Source organism: Molossus molossus, unplaced genomic scaffold (genome assembly GCF_014108415.1).
Source record: "Molossus molossus isolate mMolMol1 unplaced genomic scaffold, mMolMol1.p scaffold_m16_p_1, whole genome shotgun sequence".
Classification (NCBI taxonomy): Eukaryota; Metazoa; Chordata; class Mammalia; order Chiroptera; family Molossidae; genus Molossus; species Molossus molossus.
The window spans coordinates 66,872,402-66,896,799 of record NW_023425344.1 but is presented as its reverse complement, the minus strand read 5'-3'; the positions used below and the strand labels follow the sequence as shown (position 1 = coordinate 66,896,799).

The 24,398-nt window shown below is 40.5% G+C and overlaps 1 protein-coding gene, 2 non-coding genes and 1 pseudogene across 3 annotated transcripts in view; 2 read left to right on the top strand and 2 right to left on the bottom strand.

The window, feature by feature from the left end:
* The window catches only part of LOC118628299, a 249,816-nt pseudogene that overhangs the window by 56,768 nt on the left and 168,650 nt on the right, over positions 1-24,398 (bottom strand).
* LOC118622306 lies at positions 32-166 on the top strand. The gene has a single exon (XR_004958040.1). It is a non-coding gene; the product is annotated as a small nucleolar RNA SNORA57 (small nucleolar RNA).
* On the bottom strand, positions 948-1,112 carry LOC118622766. Its single transcript, XR_004958128.1, has one exon. It is a non-coding gene; the product is annotated as a U1 spliceosomal RNA (small nuclear RNA).
* Positions 18,903-24,398, top strand: part of LOC118634969 (broad substrate specificity ATP-binding cassette transporter ABCG2-like) — a 63,553-nt gene continuing 58,057 nt past the window's right edge. The window contains exon 1 of the mRNA XM_036269850.1: positions 18,903-19,105. Coding sequence (XP_036125743.1) covers positions 18,906-19,105 — 200 coding nt within the window. The 5' untranslated portion in view covers positions 18,903-18,905. The remainder of the gene's footprint in view (positions 19,106-24,398) is intronic.

Here is a 24,398-nt window from a genome sequence, read left to right as displayed (position 1 = left end):
TTTTTAAAACAAAAACCAAAACCCATTAAGCCCTTCTTGAAGGGGGTCAGGCATGCAGCGCAGTCCCCATGATATACAGAGGCAGAGGGCTCCTGCCCCTCAGTGTCCTGTCTTTGGTGTTGATGGTTTCCAGTCCACCGGTTCTTCCTCAAACGCTGGGACATTGGGAAAAAAACAAAAACAAACAAATAAACAAATAAAATATTAAAAAATAATTCAAGAAGAACTTGAAATATTTATTGATTTTAGAGAGAGAGAAAGGGAGAGAGAAAAAGAATCGACAATTTGTTGTTCCACTTATTTATGCATTCGTTGGTTGCCTCTTGCATGTGCCCTGACCTGAGATCAAACTCACAACCTTGGTGTACTGGGATGGAGCTCTAACCAACTGAGTTACCCTGTCAGGGCCTACTAGCAAATAAATTTAAGTACCCTTAATCCAATTATGCCTTTCTTTCTGACACCTTCATGTAATTTTCTTTACTTCTCCTTCATTTCAAATGCGTAAGAGAAACTGCAAAACTGTTATTCTCAGGAGCATAGATCTTGCTCGGTCCACTGCATATTTGTCAGTTTGGCTCAAACTTAAAACATTCAGATTTTTTTCTTTTTCTTTTTAATTTTTATTTTATTTATTAATTTTTAAAAATTATTTATTTATTTTTTTAATCCTCACCCAAAGATGTTTTTCCATTGATTTTTTATTTTTCTATATAGAATGGAAGGGAGGGAGGAAGAGAGAGAGAGAAATATCAATGTTAGAGAAACACATTGATTGGTTGCCTCCTGTACGACCTCGACCACGATCCCAATGGTGGCTGGGGATCAAACCTGCAACCCAGGTACGTGCCCTTGACCAGGAATCAAACCTCAGGGCCTTCATTCCTCAGGCCGACACCCAAACTGCTGAACCAAACGGCCAGGGCATTGGTTGTTTTCTTAAATACCAGGGGATAGTGTGAACACAGTCCCCCCAAACCACAAATTATGCAGTTGAGTTTCCTGCATTTGGGGAAATTGCAGGGGTCAACATACCTGGAGTGAAATGGGTGAGCCTTGCTCTGGGAAAACCAACTTCATGATCATGGTATCTCCCCTGCCAGGTTAAGTATAAAAAAATCTGTTTTGAGCTAAGGCAATCTTAGCGTCAGGCCCAAGAGAAACTTCACCTCTCCCTTCAATTACCAAGAAGAACTTGAATTAGGGGCCTTGTCCATAATGAGACACAATTAGCTATAATCTCTTTTTGACCCACCTATATAGCAGGGTAAACTTGTTTTTGCTAAACATCTACTCTTCCTGCAATAACTCTTTGAAGGTACTCATCCCTAGCTTAGAATGCTTCATATACCCATGTTCCCTTTCTATCTTTGAACTTCAGTGCATCTGGGGTCTCTCCCTCATGTATATGACATTCCCATACACACGTGTATTAAATTGGCTTATTTTTTCTTGTGAATCTGTCTCGTGTGTTTAATTTTTAGATCAGCCAAAAAAAACCAAAAAAAAAAAAAAACAAACATGGAGGTAGAGGACAGTTTTTTCCTCTTTCACAATACTATTATTAATATTTTAAAAAGTGTAATCAATTTTTAAATCTAGGGCTCCTGGCCAAACCTTTCTTGCTTTAAACAACTGAACTGATATGATTTTGTTTGTACATGCAAACCAGAAACTATCTACATGCAAATACTAATTTCTGAGACTAGACGACATGTTTATACACTCATAAAGCCTGATAACCAACCCTTTTCTTTTCTTTTTTCTTTCTCCTGAAGTGCAAGTTTACTGGGAATTAGCCTGCCCGACTACCTCTAAGGAGAGAGTAGCCCAACACTTTTCTTGAATCTGTAAATCCCTTTCTAGCTTTTCCAAACAATCAGTGTCTTGCAATGAAATTTTATTACAGAAGCGTGGAAAATGCATTTAAACTATTCCCAGTAATATTTTCATTCAAAAAGTTTTGTCTCCACTGCGCCTCTCCCCCACCCTACCCTGCCCATAGGTTTAGCTCCTCATTTTATTAGCCCTAAAGCGCAGGGACCTAATTTCTCAAAAGCTCACTCAATGGCTGGTTTGGCTCAGCGGTTAGAGCCTCGGCCTGTGGTCCAGAGAGACCCAGGTTCGGTTCCGCTAAAGGCGTGTATCTTCGTTGCAGTTTGTCCCCGGCCCTGTTTGGTTGTGTGGGTGGAAGCAACTTGATGTGTCCCTTTCTCGTCCGTGTCTCCCGCTCTCCCTCTCCCTCTCCCTCCTCCTTCTCCTCCCCCTCTACCTGAACAAAAAAAAAAAGAAAGAAAAAATGTCCTCAGGTGAGGAATAAAAAAACCCACAAAAAACCCACCACTTGCTCTAGATGGACAGCCGGTGAATGGACAACCGGTGAAACTGAAAAAAACCTTGTCTCAGCGTCCCCTGGTGCTTAGGCCCCCTGGTGCTTAGGCGCGCGGGGCGCGGTGATCAACTCCATCTAAGCTGGACCAGGTATTATTGATCAGCTAGGGTGGCGTCCTGTGATTACCAGGGCTCTTCTCCAAATGTCCATTTTGTGCGAGCCCTGGACACAGAGTTTGCGGTTTGTCCATGGGTGCTCTTGGACAGTCGTGTCCGTGCTCCGGATCCACGGGCAGGTGGTGCCGGGCCCAGTGGGGAACTTGGCACCTGCGCGACCCCGGGGCGCGGGCTGTGCCGGGGCGCTTATCCCAGCCAGGCAGGCGGCGCCACCCCTCCGACCCTCCGGAGTGCGCGGACCCCAGAGAGCCCGGGGCAGGAGGAAGGGGCCTCCACCTTGAGACCTACCTGCCATTAGTCCTAGGCCTGCGAGGTGAAGACCGCCTCGAGCCCGCCTGAGCTATTCTCTCCTCCCAGGCTCTACACCCATCGCTCCCGACCGTGACCGCCACCCCGGGCCGGCGCGCTCGCAAGTGTAAACCTCGCGCGTTAGTGCTGGGCCCACGGGGAGCGCGCGGGCGCCGTGGGAGGGCTGTCCGCGAGGCTGTGGGCGTTGGTCCTGGAAGGACCTCCTGCCGGACTTTTCCGTGCGGGGGCTGTGTCCTGAGTCCGTTATAGATCGAGTCCCGAGCGCGCAGGAGGGTAGAGGGAGCCCAGGACTGTCCACCAGAGACTGGGGACACGCAGGAAGGCGGCAGCCAGGACAGGAGCCAGGGAGATTTTGGAAAAGCTTCACGTTTGGAAAGCACAGTACAGATGCTTGACGTCCTTGTGAAGTAGGACCTGCTTCCTTAGAGTCTGTCGGGAAGGTCGGGCGGACTCCTCTCCGCGTTGATGTAAATGATTATTAGTGCTCTGCCTCTGAGCACATGGATCCTGAGGTCCCAGCCCTGCAACTGCTGAGTAAGTGGTGACAGCCCTTTGGGATGCCTGTGGCTTGAAGGGTTGGTGGGTGTTGGGAGTACATTTGGTAGAAAATGGAAAGCTGTTCAATTAAGATGACTAGGTTTTAATTAGCCCCAGATTAATTTGAAAGTGAGTATGAAATGCAAACTGAGAATTTGAACCATGTGTTGGTACAGCTGATTCTGAGTGTGGTAGTGTGTGATAAGGACCGGTTTGTAAAACCATTGCCCTTCTCCAAAAGTGGGAAACTAGAGTCGATATTGGATAGATAAAAACTTATTGAGCATGGAAGTTACTACACAGTGGGAGAAACATTTGTTAATATTGATACTTTTTCTTTTCTACAAGACATAGCGTTTGTCTACAACTTTGGATGGTTTGCTAGAGTAACTGAGCTCCCTTGTGTAATATTTCTGTGGGTAGTTTAAAGGTTACTGGAGAAGGTAGAATAAAAAAAAAAAAAAAAAAGGAAGAGCAAAAAAGATAGATTGTAAATCTAGCTTACAGTTAAAACAAAAACAAAAACCAACCAACAAACAAAAGAACAGCCCTGGTCAGGTGACTCAGTAGGTTAGAGTGTTGTCCTAGTCACCAAAATGGTTGTGGTTGGATTCCCAGTCAGGACACATACCTAGATTGTGGGTTAGATCCCTGGTGGGGTCTCTCTCTCTCTCTCTCTCTCTCTCTCTCTCTCGCTCTCCCTTCCTCTCTCTCTTTCTAGAAAATCAATTTAAAGATATTGCTCAGATGAGGATATTAAAAAACCATACCTGAAATGTTGCCTAGTTTTATTTTCTTGGCTAATAATAGTGTTCATATAAAAATCATCCCATTTTCAGAAAATAAAGTAGATTCATAGTAACAAATGTTTATTGGTCATCTTTGTTCTGGACCCTGAACATTCAGCAAGAGCTCCCTTAGGCAACACATTATTTGCATCAAGATGGTATTAAAATACATTTATGCGCCCTGGCCAGTTTGGCTCAGTGGTTAGAGTGTGGGCCCAAGGACCAATGAGTCATGAGTTGTGGGTTCAATTCCTGTCAAGGGCATGTATCTTCGTTGCAGGAGGCAACCAGTCAATGTGTGTCTTTCACATCAATGTCTCTCTCTCTCTCTCTCTCTCAGATATAGGATGTATAGGTATACAGGAAACAAAAGTGTATCTTTAAATCAGTTCCCAGTTTATTCCAGGATGTGATTCAATAATTGACAAAGTGTCTGGATGACTTGACCCTCAGAGTTGTTTTTTACTAACAACAGTTTTATGAGATATTATTCACAGATGATACAAATTACCTATTTAAAGTACACAATTTGTGCAACCATTACATTTTTGTCATTCTCTTTAAAAACCCATTAGTCACTCCCCCTTTTCATGATAATTTCCCCCATCCCATAGTTTTTTAAGTTGGGTATTCTACCTCATTGGGAGACTGTTAGAAATTGGGTGTCTAATTTTAGAACCACATAGTTAGCTTATTTATAGGGATAAATAAATATTCAGAGCATTATAACATTGAAATTTAATAGTGTACTGGTTGTTTAAACCAGGGGGTAGATGGGTGTGGGTAAAGCAAAATTGATGCTCCCATCTTAATTTCTATGAAGATGTTCTGTTTTGGGCAAAAAGGTAGAGTACATCTTAGCCAGATCAGAAACAGAGTTTCTTGTGCTTTTCTGATATGGGAGTGGAAGAAACTTGACCCTCAAGTTTCTTGCAGCTGGTCTAATAATTCAATGGACATGAGACAGACTAGAGAAAATCACCAAATGTAATACATACATGTAGATGGGAACCTCTCATACACGAGAGAGTCAGAGACCCCATATGCACAGGAAGTTCAGAAATAGAGAGGAGGATCTTGGTACATAAGACATTCTGATCTAGGGGTGAGGTAAGGTGCCTTGGGGGCCTCAAAGGGTCATTGCAGAAGGATAAGAGCAGATGTTTAGTAAATAGAAGTTTGTCCTGCCATATAAGTGGGTCAAGGAGGTTACAGTAGATAATCCCTTATTCTGGGCAAGGCCCCTAATTTAGGTTCTTGTAGTTACTCAATGGAGGATCAGAAGTTTCTCTCAGTTTCAGGCCAAAGTTTCCTTTAGCTCAAAACAATCCAGGTGTGACAGAGCCACATCTTGGGGTGACTTATTCTGAAATCCCACACTGATCACTAGCCCAGTCCCTTTGGGCTAGTTTTTAGGCCCAGATAGTAATAGATAGGTTTCCTTTCACTGGCATTAACTTGTTATCTGGAAGGGTAAAAATGGAAGTCTCTAGAAAGCCACAAGCCATATGATTTCCCTCTGAAGCCACTTGAGGTAAGTGTCTTACGGGGAAAGAAGAAAGTGTGCCTGAGAGGCACCCAAACTTGGACACTTCACAGAGGCATGCCTCTCTGCTTCCTGTCCTGCACAGCCCAACGCTGGCCTGACCCTGACCCCAGGATGCAGGAGGGAAGAAACAGGAGAGTTAGAGGGACAACAGGATACTTAGAAAGGATCTTAGCCATTTCATATTAGTTTGGAATGCCTTAAGACAAGGTCAGTAGGTCCTCAGAAGAATAAAAGAAAGTGGCCATTAATAAGGGGGGCAAAATAAATAAATAAATAAATAAATAAATAAATAAAGAGGGCAAAGGGGTCAGTTGAGTGCTTACTGCATGCAGGTGTCTTTTATAGCCATTGCCATTTTATCCTCACGAAGTCTTCCAGGGAGGTGTTTTAGTCTCCTATTTATTGAAGAGGAGGCTGTGAGTGCACAGGGTCGCTCAGGGTTGGACAAAAGGACCATATTGCACTTTACTCAAGTTCACCATGTCTTTTTTTCTTTATTTTTAAAATTTTTTAAATGGAAGTTTCTTCCATTTAAAAAAATATATATATGTTTTTATTGATTTTTAGAAAGGGAAAGGGAGAGAGAGACAGAAACACCAATGAGAGAGAAACATCCATCGGCTGCCTCCTGCACACCTCCCACTGGGGATCAAGCCTGCAACTTGGACTAGGAATCGAACCAGTGACCTCTTCATCCATGGGTTGTTGCTCAACCACTGAGCCACACCAGCTAGACACACTCTCTCTCTCTCTCTCTCTCTCTCTCTCTCTCTCTCTCTCTCTCCTTTTTCCTTTTTTTTCTTCTTCTTCTTTTTTTTTGTTATCTTTAAAACATACTTTACTTCTAACTGCAGAACTATGTCAGTGTCTTTTTTTGTGTGTGGTATGTGCCCCTAGTGGGAACCAAACCCAGGACTCTTTGGTCTGCAGGCCAACGCTCAACTGCTGAGCCAAACTGGCCAGGGCTGTGCCTGTGTCTTGTACCACTGACCATGTGCCACCACATCCATTCGGATTTTCTCTAGTCATAGCCAAGAGGAGGGAACACCAGAGTGCTGAAGGGCTACCATCTATGGAAGCAGGCCACAACTGATAACACACTACAGCCTCCTTCTCCCCAGATGTGACAACTGTGAAGTGTATTTTACATCATCTCCTCTGGGTCTCCAGAGGGACTGAGTCAAATTGCCCCCAGTGATAAGCTGCTCATTGAACACTTTCTGTGTTGTCTTCCTTTTCCTGTCTCACTTCTCTACTTCCCAGTTGTTGCTTAGTATGATCATTCCCAACTAAGCTTTGTGTACCTTAAATACTAGTTTCAGAGTTCCAGGGGTTCCCAACATAAGACAATATAGAATTGAATTGGAAATCGGGTGTACATCCAGAAATAATTATCTTTCTTCTTGACAGCTCAATTTATTTTAACTTGTTTGTTTTGTTTTTTATGTTTATTTCCCCACCCCGCCACCCCTTTCCCTTTGAGATTTGTCAGTCTAACAACCAATTTATACTGCTTAATCCCTTCACCTTTTTCACTCATTCCCCAACCCCACTTCCATCTGGCAACCAACAAAAAGTTATCTGTATCTATGTTCTGTTTGTTCGTTTTGTTTGTAGGTTCAATTGTCGATAGATATGTATTAATTGCCATTTTATTGTTCATATCTTTGTTCTTCTTCTCCTTCAAATAGACCCTTCAACATTTCATATAATACTGGTTTGGTGGTGATGAACTCCTTTAGCTTTTTCTTGTCTGGGAAACTCTTTTTTTGTCCATTGATTCTAAATGATAGCTTTGCAGGATAGATTAATCTTGGTTGTAGGTTTTTGCTTTTCATTACTCTGAATATTTCTTGCCACTCCCTTCTGGCCTGCAAAGTTTCTTTTGAGAAATCAGCTGACAGTCTTATGGGAACTTGTAGGTAACTAACCACTTTTCTCTTGCTGCTTTTAAGATTCTCTCTTTGTCTTGAACCTTTTGCATTTTGATGATGATGTGTCTTGGTGTGGGCCTCTTGGGGTTTATCTTGTTTGGAACTCTCTGTGCTTCCTGGACATGTATATCTGTTTCCTTCACCAAGTTAGGGAAGTTTTCTGTTATTATTGTTTCAAAAAGGTTTTTAATTTCTTGTTCTCTCTCTTCCCCTTCTGGCACCCCTATGATGCAAATGTTAGTATGCTTGATGTTGTCCCAGAGGCTCCTTACACTGTCCTCATTGTTTTGGATTCTTTTTTCTTTTTGCTGTTCTGTTTGGGTGTTTTTTGCTTCCTTATAGTCCAAATTGATGGTTTGCTTCTTAGCTTTATCTACTCCACTATTGAATCTATGTAAGTTATTCTTTACTGCAGTTAGTGCCTCCTTCATTTCTGACTGCTCTTTTTTTATGCTCTTGAGGCCTGCACTAAGTTCATTGAAGTTCTCACTAAATTCATTGAGTGTCCTTATAAGCAGTGTTTTGAACCCTGCATCTGGTTAGATTGCTTATCTCCATTTTGTTTAGTTCTTTTCCTGGAGTTTTGTTCTGTTCTTTCATTTGGACCTGTTTCTTTATCTTCTCATTTTGGCTGCCTCCATATGTTTGTTTCTATGTATTAGGTAGAATTGCTATGTCTCCTGGGCTTCCTAGGGTGGCCTATTGTAGTGGGTGTCCTGTAGGGTCCAGTGGCACAGCCTCCCTGGTTTCCCAGCTGGGCCCTTGAGGTGCACCCCTTGTGTGGACTTTACACCCTTCTCTTGTAATTGAGTCTTGATTGCTGTGGCACATCAATGAGAGGGTTTTACTCAGTCTATTTAGCTGCAAGGACTGGCTGTGCCCACTATCCACCGACCTCTGACTACCTTGGATGATCAGCTGTGCAGGGACCTACCACACAGAGCAAGACTTACTTCAGCAAGGCTCTGGAACTCACTGAGTTCATTCCTTGAGTGTGTCACTTGTGGAGGTGGTTGGGTGGTGGTGCTTTGCAGTGTTCTGAAGCTGTCCACTGGGTATGCTGGCTCTGGGGCCAGGTCAGCCACTGCCTGTGTTCTACCCCGGGGCTACCAGGCATAAGCTACAAAGTGATCTGCAGATGGCTGCTTCTTGTGCTGGGCTTGGAGGTGCCCAGGAAAAGCCAAGTTGTGAACCAAGGCTGGCTGCTTCTAGCGCCAGGCCTGGGGCCACTTAACAAGAGGTATGGGGCTCACTGAGACCAGATGCTGCTTGTTTGAGAGAATTTAGGAAAATCTGAAGTAGGATCCAAGACAGGCCATTCCTATGGTAAAGCCCCTGGGAGCAGCTTGGGTTGGCCTGAAAATTGGGTGGTTCGGGGCCTCAGGGAATCACCAGGGCGGTGCAGCAGTGTCGGTCAGGTTGCTGGAGTCCCAGATATGGCTGTCGTCTGCCAGGCCTCATGAGGGAAGGGCTCACCAAAGGAACAAAGGCCTCTGATTGCACATCTGTCCAGGAGAAAGCTGCCTCTTCAGCCCTCGCCCCAGGGCCAAACAACTCAGTTCTTCCCCTATGTCTTTGGTGCCTTTTGAGCTGCCTCCTCCATGCTGGACCTTAGAAAGAGTGAGTCTGAGTAAGTCTCAAATGGGCCCTTTAAGAGGAGTTTCTTAAAGGGGCTTCTGCAGTCTCAGCCTCCCTCAGCCTCAATTCCTGCTGGTTTTTCTGGCCAGAAGTGATGGGGACTTCTTTTTCTGGCACTGGAACCATAAGCTGGTAGCCTTGTGTGGGAGGGGGACCCCTCAGTCCTCAGGGAGGATGACCTTCCCAGCCGAGGTATCCTCCTGATTTTTATCCACCACATGTGGGTGTGGGACCAGCCCATCCGCACCTCTGCCCCTCCTACCAGTCTTGATGTGGTTGCTTCTTTAATTTCGTCGTTGTAGGACTTCCATTCAGCTTAATTTCAGGTGGTTTTGAATGACGGTTCTGTAGTTCAGTTGTAATTTTCATGTGGTTGCGGGAGGAGGCGAGTAAGGAGTTTACCTACGCCGCCATCTTGCCCGGAAGTCTCTTTCTTCATCTAGCCTGGTAATTTGTTTCATAGCTCTCTTACACATTCATATGGCAGCACGTTGTGAAGGCATGCAGGGAGAAGAAAAGAACGTATGAGTTGATAGGGAGTAGGGAGGCCCAGAACTAACTTGGGTGCAATAAACTGTCTCGTTCCTTCACTTTCTGCCTTTGATGAAGTCACTTTATCTCTCTGGATCACAATCTCTTCATGGGACGAGAGAACATAAGTTTGGATGGGAGGGATCTGTTATTTATTTAGGGAGCCCAGAAGTAGTATATGGGCCAGCCGAAAGTGTCAGAGTAGTAGTACAGAGTGTTAAGTGTTCGGAGAACACTTAGTATTCTTATCTGACCCATCACTGGGAATGCAAAAGGCATTTAATTGCTATCCTATTATTAATAAATAAAGTTCAAGCGTTCTTATTACATAAGTGTTCAACCAGTGGAGTCATCACCCAGTAAAAGTCTAAAGACCTAGTATCTGGTTCTGAACTGTAAATACTAGCTCATAGTCTATAAAATGGAATGACTCGGCACAAGATGTGAGGATGAAAAGAGAACAAATAGTAGCATAGTATTGTTTGGAAACTATATAACACTGCATAGCCTGGCCAGTGTGACTCAGTGGATTGAATGTCATCCCATGGACTGAGAGGTCCATGCTAGATTTCTGGTCAGGGCATGTGCTGGGGTTTTGGGCTCCATCCCAAGTAGGGGGCTTGCAGGAAGCAGCCGATTCATGTCTCTCTCATATCGATGTTTCTATCTCTCCCTTCCTCTTTCTCTAAAAAATCAATAAAAACATATTAAAAAATAAAACACTGCCTATACCTATCTCTCCATATAAACAGTATATTCAAAATATAATTTCAATATATAATTAATATAAAATCATTAATGAGATGCTTTACCTTTTATTCATATTAAATCTTCAAAATCTGTTTTGTTTTGTTTTTAATCCTCACCCGAGGACATTTTTCCATATTTTGTTCAGATAGAATGGGAGGGAGAGAGAGAGAGAAACATCAATGTGAAAGGGACACATGGAGTGGTTGCCACCCGCACGACCGGGGACAAACTGCAACCGAAGTACGTGCCCTTAGTGGGAACCAACCCTGGGTCCCTCTGGACCGCAGGCCGATGCTCTCAATGCCGAGCCAAACCAGCCAGGGCTAAATCTTCAAAATCTGGAGTATATCCTACATGTACTGCACATCTTAATGGGTCTGACCACATCTTTGTTTTTTATGTTTTTATTTTCATTTCATTTTATTTTTCTTTATTGATTTTAGAGAGAGAGGAAGGGAGAGGGAGAGAGAAATAGAAACATCAATGAGAAAGAGCATCAGTTGGTCGCCTCCTACATGCCCCCCACTAGGGATTGGGTCCACAACCTGGGCATATGTCCTGACCAGGAATTGAACCAGCAACCTCTTGTTGCATGTGTCGATGCTCAAGCACTGAGCCACACTGGCAGGGCTATGTTTTTATTTTTTATTCTATTAAAAAATTTTTTTTCAATTACAGTTTACATTCAAGATTGTTTTGTATTAGTTTCAGGTGTATAACATGTTGGTTGGACAATCATATACTTTATTTATTTTAATTAATTAATTTATTTATGAGAGGGAGAGATTTTTCTGCTCATTCATGTATTCATTGGTTGCTTCTTGTATGTGCCCTGACTGAGGACTGAACCCAAAACCTTGGTGCATCAGGATGACATTCTAGCCAACTGAGCTACCTGGCCAGAGCCTATATTCATATACTCAAAAGTGTTACCCTTGATATTTCCAGAGCCCACCTGGTACCATATAGAGTTATTAAAATATTCACTGTATTTTCTAAGCTGTAGTTTACATCCCCATGACTATTTTGTAACTACCGATCTGTACTTTCTAATCCTTTCATATTTTTTTACCCAGTCTCCAAGCCCCATTTCCTAGTGGCAACATCAGAACATCAGTCTGTTCTCTGTATCTAAGAGTCTGTTTCTCTTTTGTTCATTCATTTATATTGTTCTATATTTTATTTTTTTACTTATAAGGTACAGAAATTTATTTTTCACATTGAAGGTTGGACCCAAAATCAAGGCGCCAGAAAATTTGGTGTCTGGTGAGAGCCCACTTTCTGGTTCTTAGATAACCATCTTCTCACCGTGTCCTCATTTGGTGGGAGGGTTTATATTGTTTTTTAGATTCCACATATAAGTGAAATCATTTGGTATTTGTCTTTCTCTGATTGACTTATTTCATTTAGCATAATACCCTCTAGGTCCAACTATGCTGTTGCAAATGGTAAGAGTTAGTTCTTTTTTTATGGCCAAGTAATATTTCATTGTATATATGTACCACAGCTTTTTTTTATCCACTAACCTATTGATGGGCACTTGGGTTTATTATTTTTTTTCATAACTTGGCTACTGTAAATAATGCTTCAAAGAACACAGGGGTGCATATACTCTTCTGAGTTAGTGTTTTGGGTTTCTTCAAGTATATATGGGACTAGCCACATCTCAATTACCGAGTAGCCACATGTGGTTAGTGGCTTTCATATTGGGTAGCACAGGTCTAGGGGCATTAACTGATACAGTGATAGAAGTTGGTTTAGATGATCCCCCCCCACCACCTTTTTTTAATTGCTTCTCAGCCTTTTGGCTAAGATCAAGTATAGATGATGCCTTTTTCTTTTTTTTTAATCCTCATCCAAGGACATTTTTCCATTTTTTGTTCAGATAGAGTAGGAGGGAAAGAGAGAGAGAGAAACATCCACGTGAAAGGGACACATCCAGTGATTGCTACCCGCATGACCCAACCAGGGCCGGGGACAAACTGCAACCGAGGTACATGCCCTTAGTGAGAACCGAACCCGAGTCTCTCTGGACTGCAGGCCCATGATCTAACCGCTGAGCCAAACCGGCCAGGCGCCTTTTTAAAAAATTTTATCCTGAAGAGAATGTATTTATACATGTGACTCTTGCTTAGTAACTAATAACTTGTTTCTAATACCTAACTATCAATGCAGAAGGAATACAAATGCAGGAAATGCAAAAATCTAGGAAGTAACATTTGTCTATTATCTTATTACATACCTACTGTGGGCAAGGAAGTCTACAGAACTGAGTTTTGTTTCTGCAAACCTGCCATCTGACTTTCTGATTTACTTCTCTTGTTTTATAACATGAGGAGACTTTTCTTTTCCAGTATACCTCATATGATAGTTACACCTCAAATAAAACATGTGCACTTCAGAAACCATTAAGCAGTAGGCTAGTTTTAGTTCAAAAATCTAATTGTATTTATTCAGTCATACTACAACTAATATTGTTATCATGCCAAACTACTCACCCACTTGCATCTTGAATCTAAACTAGGAGTAGAATCCATCTGACATGTGCAGTGTTGATTTATGCCTGGATGTAACTAGCACTGTAGGGTCAGTTGATGCACTCAAGTTGTCACTGTATAGATCTGGCCTTGCTACTTAGCTGTTCCCTGTAACTATAAACCACTCCTGTTCTCATTTCATAAATAGATACATATCTTCCCTTTGCCCTATGGAATGTGGTCTATCTGTCCTCATAGACTGCCACCCCAACTCAGGGGTTAAATCAAGTGTTTGAACTTTTCAGTAAAAACCACATTGCTATCCTCTGCTCCCTCATAATTTCTTCAAGGAAAAGAGTGCAAATTGCTTCTGGGGAACAGTTTACAAAACGTAAGCTTCCTGCTCTTACTTCCCCCTCAGTGTGGGAGAGATAGCTCCTAAATCTTGATTTTTAGGAGAATCTCTCAGCCAATCATAAATATATCATAGGGACAAGACAAATATGGTTCTGATGTGCTATCATGTATAAAATAATGCTATTCACGATACATATAACTGTGACTGGGTTGTATAGCTAGCTCTTGAAGAAATTTTCAAGAACAAAGGTGGCATTTTAAGTCTAACATTAAATTTCCATTACAAACATTAAAAATTATGGGCATTATTTGATTATTTATTTTAGTTTTTTATTTGAAATAATTTTTAGACCAATTGAAAAGTTGGGGAAAATGGTACAGAGAGTTCATATAACATTTTGCAACCTATAGTACAGTTATCAAAACTAATACATTACATTGGTACAATGCTGTAATACTGTTAACTAAACTGTAGACTTATTTGGATTTCGCTATCCTTTTTCTGTTCAGGATCTGGTCTAGGATCTCACATTACATTCTTAGTTTCCTGTATTCTATGACAGTTCATAAACTTTTTGTTGTTTTCCATGACTTTGACACTCATGAAGAGTACTGGTCAGTTATTTTCTTAAATGTCCCTCAATTAGTTATTGATGTTTCCTACCGACTATCAGATTGAGGTTATGCACCTTGAGAAAAAATATCAGAAGTAAACTCAGGGCGTCAAATTAGAGGTACATGACATCTTATTACTGATGTTGAATTTGCTTAAGGTGCTGTTTGTCAGGTCCCCAATGGGAAGTTATCATTTCCTTCTTTGTAATTAGTAGATACTTTGGGGGAAAAACTTGGGACTATGCAAATATCCTGTTTCTCCTTAAACTTTTATTCACTACTTTTAGCATACATTGGTAGAACTTTCTGTATTTTACTATGCTGTTCTAAAGGTGATTTGATTTTTTTTCTCATTCTTTCTGTTTACTAGTTAGAATTCTTGTGTAAGAAAGAGCTGTCCCTTCTCCCCATTTATTTATTCAACTGTTGGTATCAGTACAGAGTCATAGATTTATTTTTGGGTTATAATCCAATACTGTCATTTAATTTGCTGCTCAAATTATTTTACCTTTGGCCACTGGGGGATGTTTCAGGTTGGTCCCTGTGCCCTTCTGAAATAACCACCATTCTTCCCCTCACCCCCTTGAAAGCATTTTCTTGCTTTCTGATAACACAGGCACATTTGACATTTTCCTTGCCCCAACCCTGGAATCACCCATTTCTCCAAGACACTCTGGTTCCTTTTTTGGGGGAGAATGTTATAAAAAACTAAGATCTGGGCACTAGGTGTGCTACTGCAGTAACTTTGAGCCTTTTAACTTTAATAGATTTGTGACCTAACAAATGCGTATCTGCAAAGGGGAGCAATGCCTTAAATTTCAAACACTGTAGAGGAACCGATTGTGGTTGCCAATGTGGGTTCAGTCTCTTATGGGACAGAAATGATATTGACAAAGTTTAGCTTTTTAATTTTATTTACTGATTTTAGAGTGGGGGGGAGGAGAAAGAGAGAGAAACATCAATTTATTGTTCCACTTATTTATGCATCCATTGGTTTTTCTTGTATGTGCTCTGACCAAAGATTGAACCTGAAACCTTGTTGTATCCAGCTGATGCTCTAACCACCTGAGGTACCTGGCCAGAGCAGGGTCTAGTGTTGTTAAAAGTTCTCAATTTTTCTCAAATGATGACTCATAAATGCTTACAGAGCAAACAGAGTAAACATACACATTCTAATTTATTAACTTCTTTATCAGAAAGCAAGTTTTTCTTAGTTTTTTAACTAAAATTAACTATTTCCTAACTAATGGCTAACTATATAGTAAGGAGAGATATGCATAGTCATATCTTTTTCTTTCTTTCATTTTGTGTGTGTGTGTGTGTGTGTGTGTATGTGTGTGTGTGTGTGTGTGTGTGGTACGTGCCCCTAGCGGGAACCAAACCCGAGACTCTCTGATCCGCAGGCTGACGCTCAACCACTGAGCCAAACTGGCCAGGGCATCTTTTCCTTTTTAATCATGCTTTTATTAATTTTAAAGAGAGAGGAAAGGAGAGGGAGAGAGAGAAACATGGACCAGTTGCCTCCCACATGCCCTGACCCAGAATTGAACCCGAACCTACAACCTGGGTATTTGCTCTGGTCAGGAATTGAACCTCACACTAGGGCCATAGGTCATATCTTTGAGATGTGCTACAAACCTAAAAATGAAAGGCAATAGTATGTATCTGAGATCTAAAATAATAGTTATTCTTTAAGCACGGATTCAGGCAGAAACACAAATTGTATTTTGATTAGGAGGTGAGGGCAAGGGGTATTTAAAAGAAAGGGAAGCGGAGTAATTACACAACTAGAAGGAAGAAATATTTATGGATGTTAATAAGCTAACAAGGAATTTATATACATGCAGATTTGCTAACATACTGATGACACTTCTAAAGAATGTTTTTCATTTTCAGTTCATTAGTTGAGATGTCTGCTTACCTGTGAGTTTTGCAAACACCTATTTGGGGTATAAGGCTGCTTTGGGCCCAGTCCGAAGGTTATTTTGCCCAGTTTTATATTCCAAAGGTTTGAGGAGTAAGATGTATAAGGCAGTTCCTCTGGGATGGCAGCTCATGTTTCATTTTCAAGTGGCTTTGTTTACATTATTTTTCACACAAGGATATGTGTCTTCTTTGGGGTTATAAAATTGGTTATTTATAAAGTAACACAGGAATGAGGAAATATACTTTAAAAAAGAACTAGTCTAGACCTGCATTGACCAATACACACACACACACACAGATATATATATATTTTTTAATATTAAAAATGTTTTTCTTTATTAATTTTTAGAGAGAGAGGAAGGGAGAGGGAGAGAGAGATAGAAACATCAATGAGAGACCATTGATTGACCACCTCCTGCATGCCCCCCACTGGGGATTTGGCCCACCACCTGGGCATGTGCCCTGACTGGGAATCGAACCGGCGACCTTTTAATGCATGGGTCGACACTCAACCACTGAGCCACACCAGCCAGGCTGCTTCTTATATTTTATTTACTTTCATAGTTGTTCTCAGGAGGAAGATTGGTTTTGAACAGCTACTCCATCATAGCCAGAGAGGCAGATCTTTTTAGATTGACTTTGATTTTTAAAAATTAAAACTATGTTCATTAAAGTTTCATATTTTAAACCTATTCACAGCTGTTAAGTTTACCTTAATCTCTTACCCTAAATTAAATATTTTAAAAGGGATTTTTGTTACTTCCTTAGTGAAATATTTTAAATTTTATTCATTAATTTATTACTCAGTTTTTGTTTTAAACTCTTTAATGCCTTACGTATTGGTTTGATTTTCTTTCTTTTTTTTTAAACATTTTTTTATATTGATTTTTGGAGAGAGGAAAGGAGAAGGGAGAGAGAGAGAGCAAAACATCAATGTGAGAGCAATACATTGATCAGCTACCTCTTGCACACCCCCTACGGGGGGTTGAGCTCACAACCTGGGTATGTACCCTGACTGGGAATCAAACCAGCAACTTTTTGGTGCGTGGGAAGATGCCCAACCAACTGAGCCACACTGGCCAAGGCTGGTTTGATTTTCTTTTTTGTTTGTTTTATTTATTTATTTTTTCCTCACCTGAGGATATTTTCCCATTTATTTTCAGACAGAGTAGAAGAGAAGGATAGAGAGAGACATTGATGTGAGAGAGACACATTGACTGGTTGCCTCCCATACAACCCAACCAGGGCTGGGGACCAACTGCAACCAGGGTGCGTGCCCTTGACTGGAACTGACCTGCAACTCATTGGTCCTCGGGCCGTCACTCCACCTGCTGAACCAAACCAGCCACGGCTGGTTTGATTTTCTTAATGATTTTATACTTGACTCTAAATCTTCCTGGAATTTAAATGTTTACCCATTAACTAAATGATTATGTCATCTCAAACAATTTTCAAGTTTATCTTCCTGATTGAAGAAGCATTGATATAAAGCCTAGAGCTGAAAATTCAGAGAACTTTCTCTTGTCCTTAACTGCCTGGCTTAAGCCTCTTTTTGGTAATACCTATGTTATAAACTCCAAAACTAACACCCAAATACCAAAAACAATAATAGGGAGTGAAGGTGATCCTGTAGTCTGTCCCTGATCTTAAATTATATCGTGATATTCTTTTTAAGCTAGACAGTTTTATTCCTACTCATCTTTTTCCAGTTTCATGAGTTTTGAGTAATTTTTATATTCTTCCTATTTACTTATTAGATATTTAATTGAGCCCGGGCCAGTTTGGCTAAGCAGGTAGAGCGTCGGCCCACGGACCAGAAAGACCTGGGTTTGGATAGGGGCATGTACCTCCATTGCAGTTGGACCCCGGCCCCGGTTGGGGTCATGTGGGTAGCAACCAATCGATGTTTCTCTCTCACATCAGTGTTTCTCTCTCTTCTTCCCTCTTGCTCTATCTGAAGATAAGCACAACGATGTCCTTAGGTAAGGATAAGAAATAATAAATAAATAAATAAATAAATAATAAAAAGAGTTAGCAATCTATAGGTCATAGGTCAAATCTAGATATTTCATTGATATCTAATTGGAATTTTTGTATTCAGAGCTGTGTCTGCCTTTGTGATACATGTTTCAAGGTTTTTCTTATTACAACTATATGGACTGTTCATTGGTAATGGAGCTATTTATGGGAGGGCAGTTTAAAATGGACTTTTTTTTTTAATGTTAATAGCTTATGAACCCAATAAATCCAAAATATGTTCACTCAGACATGTAATCAATATAAAAATGACTAATGAGGTATTTTACATTTTTTCTTAAGATTTAGATCCCTATTTCTACTGTTTTAAATTTATTTATTTATTTATTTATTTATTTTAAATCCTCACCCGAGGACATTTCTTTATTTTTTGTACAGATAGAGTGGGAGGGAGAGAGAGGAAGAGAGAGAGAGAGAGAAACATCGATGTGAAGGGACACATCGAGTGGCTGCCACCCGCACGACCAACCAGGGCCGGGGACAAACTGCAACCGAAGTACGTGCCCTTAGCGGGAACCGAACCCGGGTCTCTCTGGACCGCAGGCCGACGCTCTAACCACTGAGCCAAACTGGCCAGGGCTAAATTGATTTATAATTGACATATAATATTAGCTTCATTTGTACAACATAATGATTCAATAATTGTATATATTGTGAAATGATGACCACAAAGCTTAGTTAACATCCAGCACCACACAGCTACAAGTTTTTTCTTCTCATAATGAGAACTTTTAAGATCTACTCTTAGCAACTTTCAAATATATAATAAGGTATTTTTAACTATAGTTACTATGCTGCACAATACATCCCCAGGACTTATTTATAACTAGAAGTTTATAACAAAACAGACTTGTTTTAAGTGTTTTATTATCTAGTGTTTACAATCTCATTTTCTGGACTATCAACTTACTGTTCCTTTTCCCTCTACAGAAAGGCAGACGTTCTCCATATGTCTTCCAATAATGACCAGGTTTTTATCCCACTGTCCCAAAGAAACACCAGTGGCCTCCTCAGGAAGACCCCCGATGACCTGAAGACATCTGAAGGAGCTGTGTTAAGTTTTCATGACATCTGCTATCGAGTAAAAGTGAAGAGTGGCTTTCTACTTAGTCAGAAAACAGTTGAGAAAGAAATACTGATGAATATCAGGTATGTGCATGAACTTTTGTTTAAATAGCTTTATTGATCTACAGTGAACTTCACAGGTTTTGCCTAATACAAGTACAGGTGCTATGGACATTTGTGTATGTGTCTGTACAGACACATAGACACATACTTTCACTTCTTCTGGCTCAACTGGGAGTAAAATGGTTGGATCACATGTTAGGTATGAGCTTAATTTTTAAAAGAATGGCCAAACTGCCCTGGCTGGTTTGGCTAAGCGGTTAGAGTGTTGGCCTGTGGACCAGAGAGTCCAAGGGTTTGGTTCTTGCTAAGGGTACGTACCTCGGTTGCATTTGTCTCCAGCTCCGGTTGGGGTCATGTGGGTAGCAACCAGGAGATGTGTCTCTCTCACATCAATGTTTTTCTCTCTCTGTCTTCCTCTCTCTCTCCCTCTGGCTCTGAGAATGAATGTAAAAATGTCCTTGGGTGAAGGTACAAAAAAAAAAAAAAATGGCTAAACTCTTTGTCACGTGGTTGTACCATGTGCATCAACTTTTGTTTGAGAAACTGAAACATTCATGTGCCATTTAGTTTTTCCTGGGGTAAGCCTTGTGGTTTAGTGGAAAGAGGCCTGGCTGTGTGACTTACAACTTCCCGACTGTGGGGATATAATTGTAATCTGTGAGCTTCAGTTTACTAGTCTGTGAAATAAAAGATTTGTCACTGTACTTTAAGAGACACTTTAGGTACTTATGCAGTTTATGTTCTAGACTCAAGAATCAGGAGTTTGAAATTACAATATATTGTGAAAGTACTTTAGTTTTCAAATATACTTGTTTTATTTATTTATTTATTTATTTATTTATTTATTTATTTATTTATTCATTCATCCATCCATCCATCCATCCTCACCTGAGGATACTTCTACACTCATCTTCAGTGTGGGAGGGAGGGAGGGAGGGAGAAAGAGAGAGAGAGAGAGAGAGAGAGAGAGAGAGAGAGAGAGAGAAACATCCATGTGAGAGAGACATATCAACCTGTAGCCACCCGCATGACCCGAACAGTGGCTGGGGATGAATTGCAACCGAGGCTCATGCCCTTGGCCAGAAATGAACCTGGGACTCTCTGGTCCACAGGCCAAGGCTCTAACTGCTGAGCCAAACCGGCCAGGGCCAAAAGACTTGTTTTAAATGAGTGGCCTGTTTATACAGTCGTTTATCATCTGTAACAATTTACCCTAAGCTTTACCACATTATACAGACAGAAACTACTTAAATACAAAAAACTCTAGTTTAGTTTAAGTTATACAGTACAACTCTAACGTCCTAGAATAGGATCCAAATCAGTACAAAACTGATTTTCCTTCTCTTCATCCATTAATGAATTCATCACGTGGTGGTGGAGTGGGCAGTAGCGTGAGGAGGGAAATGGGAATAGAACCTACTTGGGACCACATCTCTCTATTCTTTCCCAGATGGTAGCCATGGGGATTGTTCATGTTTTTCTGATTTCTAGAGAGTGGAGCCTGATTCTTTCTCTCTCTGGAGTGGGGAGTACATCTAGGTTTCTCAGACACCATGGCCTGTGTGTTTTGTTTAGTTAATGTGTTTGATAGTGGAAATAATTACTCCTAGATAAAAGAAGCACTTTCTCTGGCTCTGTGAAACTGGAGGAGTGGTTATAACCTATATAGAATCAGATGCTTCTCATGTTTTCTTGAGGCATTCTATGGGATTGTGGTCTTTTCTGTTCGTAGCAGCCAACTGCTCCCAGGAGGCTAGGAAATGACAAATAGGGAACAACATTTTTGCATGTGGGTGGGGAAGAAAGGACAGGGACCTGAGATGGATGGGTGGTGGTGAGGTCAGCGGCTGTGTAGAATTAGATAGAACTTTCTTCATGCACCATCACATACTCTCATACCCCCACTTCCTTGTTGCTTTCTTGTATTAGTTAAGAAACCTGGACTAGGAAAATAAGGAGAGGAAGGGAGGCACAAAGCTTTTCTGTTTGTTACATGACTAGATAGAGTTGACTGACCTCTTTGAAAACTGACAAGGTTGTTGTGGAACATACCAATCAAGAAAATGTTGGTCACTTCAGATTTTGTGCTAAGTGGAAGGTAACAAATGATTTGAATATGTGCAGGTTGAATGGATTTCAAATTCATACTGGGAAAAAGTACTTCATCTTGCTTATGGTTTAAAACAAGTAGATTAGTAACTTAATACACTAAAATTATAAAGCTCAAGGCTTCATAAAGTTTTTCATGATTCAGTGGTATGTCATCCGGCAATGTATGAGTTATCTTTATGTGCATTCCTACATTCATAAAAACTGTGTCAAATCTATTTATTTATTTATTTATTTATTTATTTATTTATTTATTTATTTATTTATTTTTGTACGTGCCCCTAGCTGGAACTGAACCCCGGACCCTCTGGTCCGCAGGCTGACGCTCCAACCGCTGAGCCAAACTGGCCAGGGTGCCAGATCTTTTTAAAATAATTTTTTTATTATTTAGTTATCGTCGACACAGACTATTATATTAGTCCAAGTGTATAACACAGTGATTAGACATTTATCACCTTACTAAATGATCACATCAGTAAGGCTCATAGGATACCAGAGTTTTCTTGCTTACTCATTTCTGGTTTAGGCATCCGTGAGAAAGGTCATCCTTTTTATTTGATGTGGAATTTCTAATTTTTCTCTTATCTGCTAGCTTCTACTAAATAGCATTTCTGGGATGGGAGAAAGGTTGCTCTCATTTATCCTATTTTTGACTTGCATTTGATAGCACCACTGCCATTCAAAATAGTAATTATATTCCCAAAAAGTTGATGAGAATCTTGAGTTGTGTTTTTCCTCTGGATGTTTGTAACCTCATTTATAGAACTAAGTAACTAGAACCTGATGTACTCTGTGGGGAAAAGAAGGTAAAACAAAATCTGACTATGAGAATTCAGAAAGGTCATATTTTATTACCCCCTAAAAAATCATTCTGGTATGCGTAGTTTGTGTCTCTACCCAGCCTTTGAGCTTTTTTTCACTAATGCTGAAGATCTGTAGAAAAAATGGTGTTAGGGTAGTTGTGTGGAGATAACTTTCATCTTCAGGGAAATTCATTATCTTTTGGAGATTTCGTAAGTTAATAATTTTGAAATAATTTTAGACTTATGGGAACATAACCCTTTTATCTAGATTCCCCACCTGTTAACATTTTATTACATTTGCTAGTCATTTTATCTCTTGAGATAACCCATCGTCATTAGCATTTTTAGAACCATTTGAAAGCTGTCCATACCATGCTCTACTATTCCAAACTCCTCCTGTGTAAATGTTTCCTAAATAAGGACCTTCTCCTATAGAACCACTCAGTCATCGTCTGGGTGCAGCCCTCATAATAGTTGCAGTGGTGGGTCCTAAGGGGCCATTGGTCACCATGGTCTTCACATAGTTGATTGATCATCACATTGTATCTCCAGGTGATGTTCACCTTGATCACCTGGTCATTTTGTCTGCCACTCTTCACCACAATGTCACTATTATCCCCTATGTAGTTAATAAATGTTATAAGCAGAGTTATTCTGACATTATTACAAAACTTTATTTCACCAGCTAAGCCCTCATTGACATCTCTTGTTTGAATCAGCAGTAACTATCAGTATAATAGTTACTACAAGGGTCATTTTCTGTTTTCATGCACCTCTTTCATATGGACTAGTTTGCATTCAACTAAAAGGAAAAAAACTCATTCATAATCTCTTCATTTATTTGTTAAATATGTTTTTATAAATTTAGAGAGAGAGGAAGGGAGTGGGGGAGAGAGAGAGAGAAAGAGAGAGAGAGAGAAACAATGATTGGCTGCCTCCTGCAAGCCCTCTACTGGGGATCGAACCTGCAACCCAGGCATGTGCACTGATCAGGAATTGAACTAGTGACCTCTTGGTTCATGGGACTATGCTCAATCCCCGGAACTACATCAGCTGGGCTCATTCATTTATTTATATTAGTATAAATAAATATATATTAGTATAGACTCATGGATTCACTTTTTATTCAATACTGATGCATTATTTTGATATACCTATCGTTTCTGATCTGGTCAGTGAAAGAACTTTTAAGGTAGGTTTTTTTATTTGTTTGTTTTAAAACTCATTTTTTGAGTATTTTGTTGGCAAAACAAAAGTTCCAGACTCACTATGTTTGTACCCTGCCTTAGACTGGAATAAGCTGATGTTTCTTTTTGTGGAGTTTTGCATTTACTAAGATCTGGGTGTTTGGAATGTTCATTGGTAGTGGGATATCATAGCTTCTGGGCCTTCTCGGTGGACAGACCTAGGAATATATTTATGTAAACACACATACACACATCTAAACCTTTTTATATCTCTATGTATATATATCAAAACCCATGACCTCCAATTCTGATCTAATTTGCAGGGTTATTTTCACATTTCTGTGTTTGTAAAGCATCTTCTCAAAAAGTGAAAAACCTGGCTCTTGTTATTCTAATATCTTTATTGATTTGCTGAATCAATTTTCTTATTTTTTTTTTCTTTATTGATTTTAAAGAGAGAGGAGGGAGAGGGAGAGATAGAGAAAAATCGATGAGAGAGAACATTGATTGGCCGCCTCCTGCACACTCCCCACTGGGGATCAGGCCCACAACCTGGGCATGTGCCCTAACTGGGAATCGAACTGACAACCTCTTGGTGCATGGCTCGACGCTCAACCACTGAGCCACACTGGCCAGGCAATTTTCTTATTTCATAATATAAGCAGCCACCCCTCCCTCCAGCTGTCTCTTCTGTCCCTCCCACCTCCCTTTGCAGCCTGTGACTTGGGTGCTGGCCATTGCTGCTCCTCCACCCAGCACTTCCATCGCCTTCGCACAAAGAAGGAAGAGAGCGTCTAATAGAAAGGAGTGATGCACTGTTTGAACATGATTTAAGTAGGATTTTTCTTTCCAGTCAGGCTATACCTGTTTTCATATTTTTTTTCTACTTCTTAACATTTTTTATTATTGAAAAATCTTTTTTTTCCCCTGTAAGTAGTTTTCATGTATAAAAAAGTAGGAACTCATTTTTTCAACAAATTTTGAATGTCTACCTAGTGTCTAGGGACCTGAGCATTGTAGGTTTTGCCTAGTGATCACATCCTTTTTTGTTTTGTTATCAATCATTTTAAAAATTTGAATCTATTGGGGTGATATTGGTTAATAAAATTATATAGGTTTCAGGGGTAATGTTTTATAATAGATGATCTGTATATTGTATTGTGTGTTCACCACCCTAAGTCAAGTCTCTTTCCATCACCATTTATTCCCCCTTCA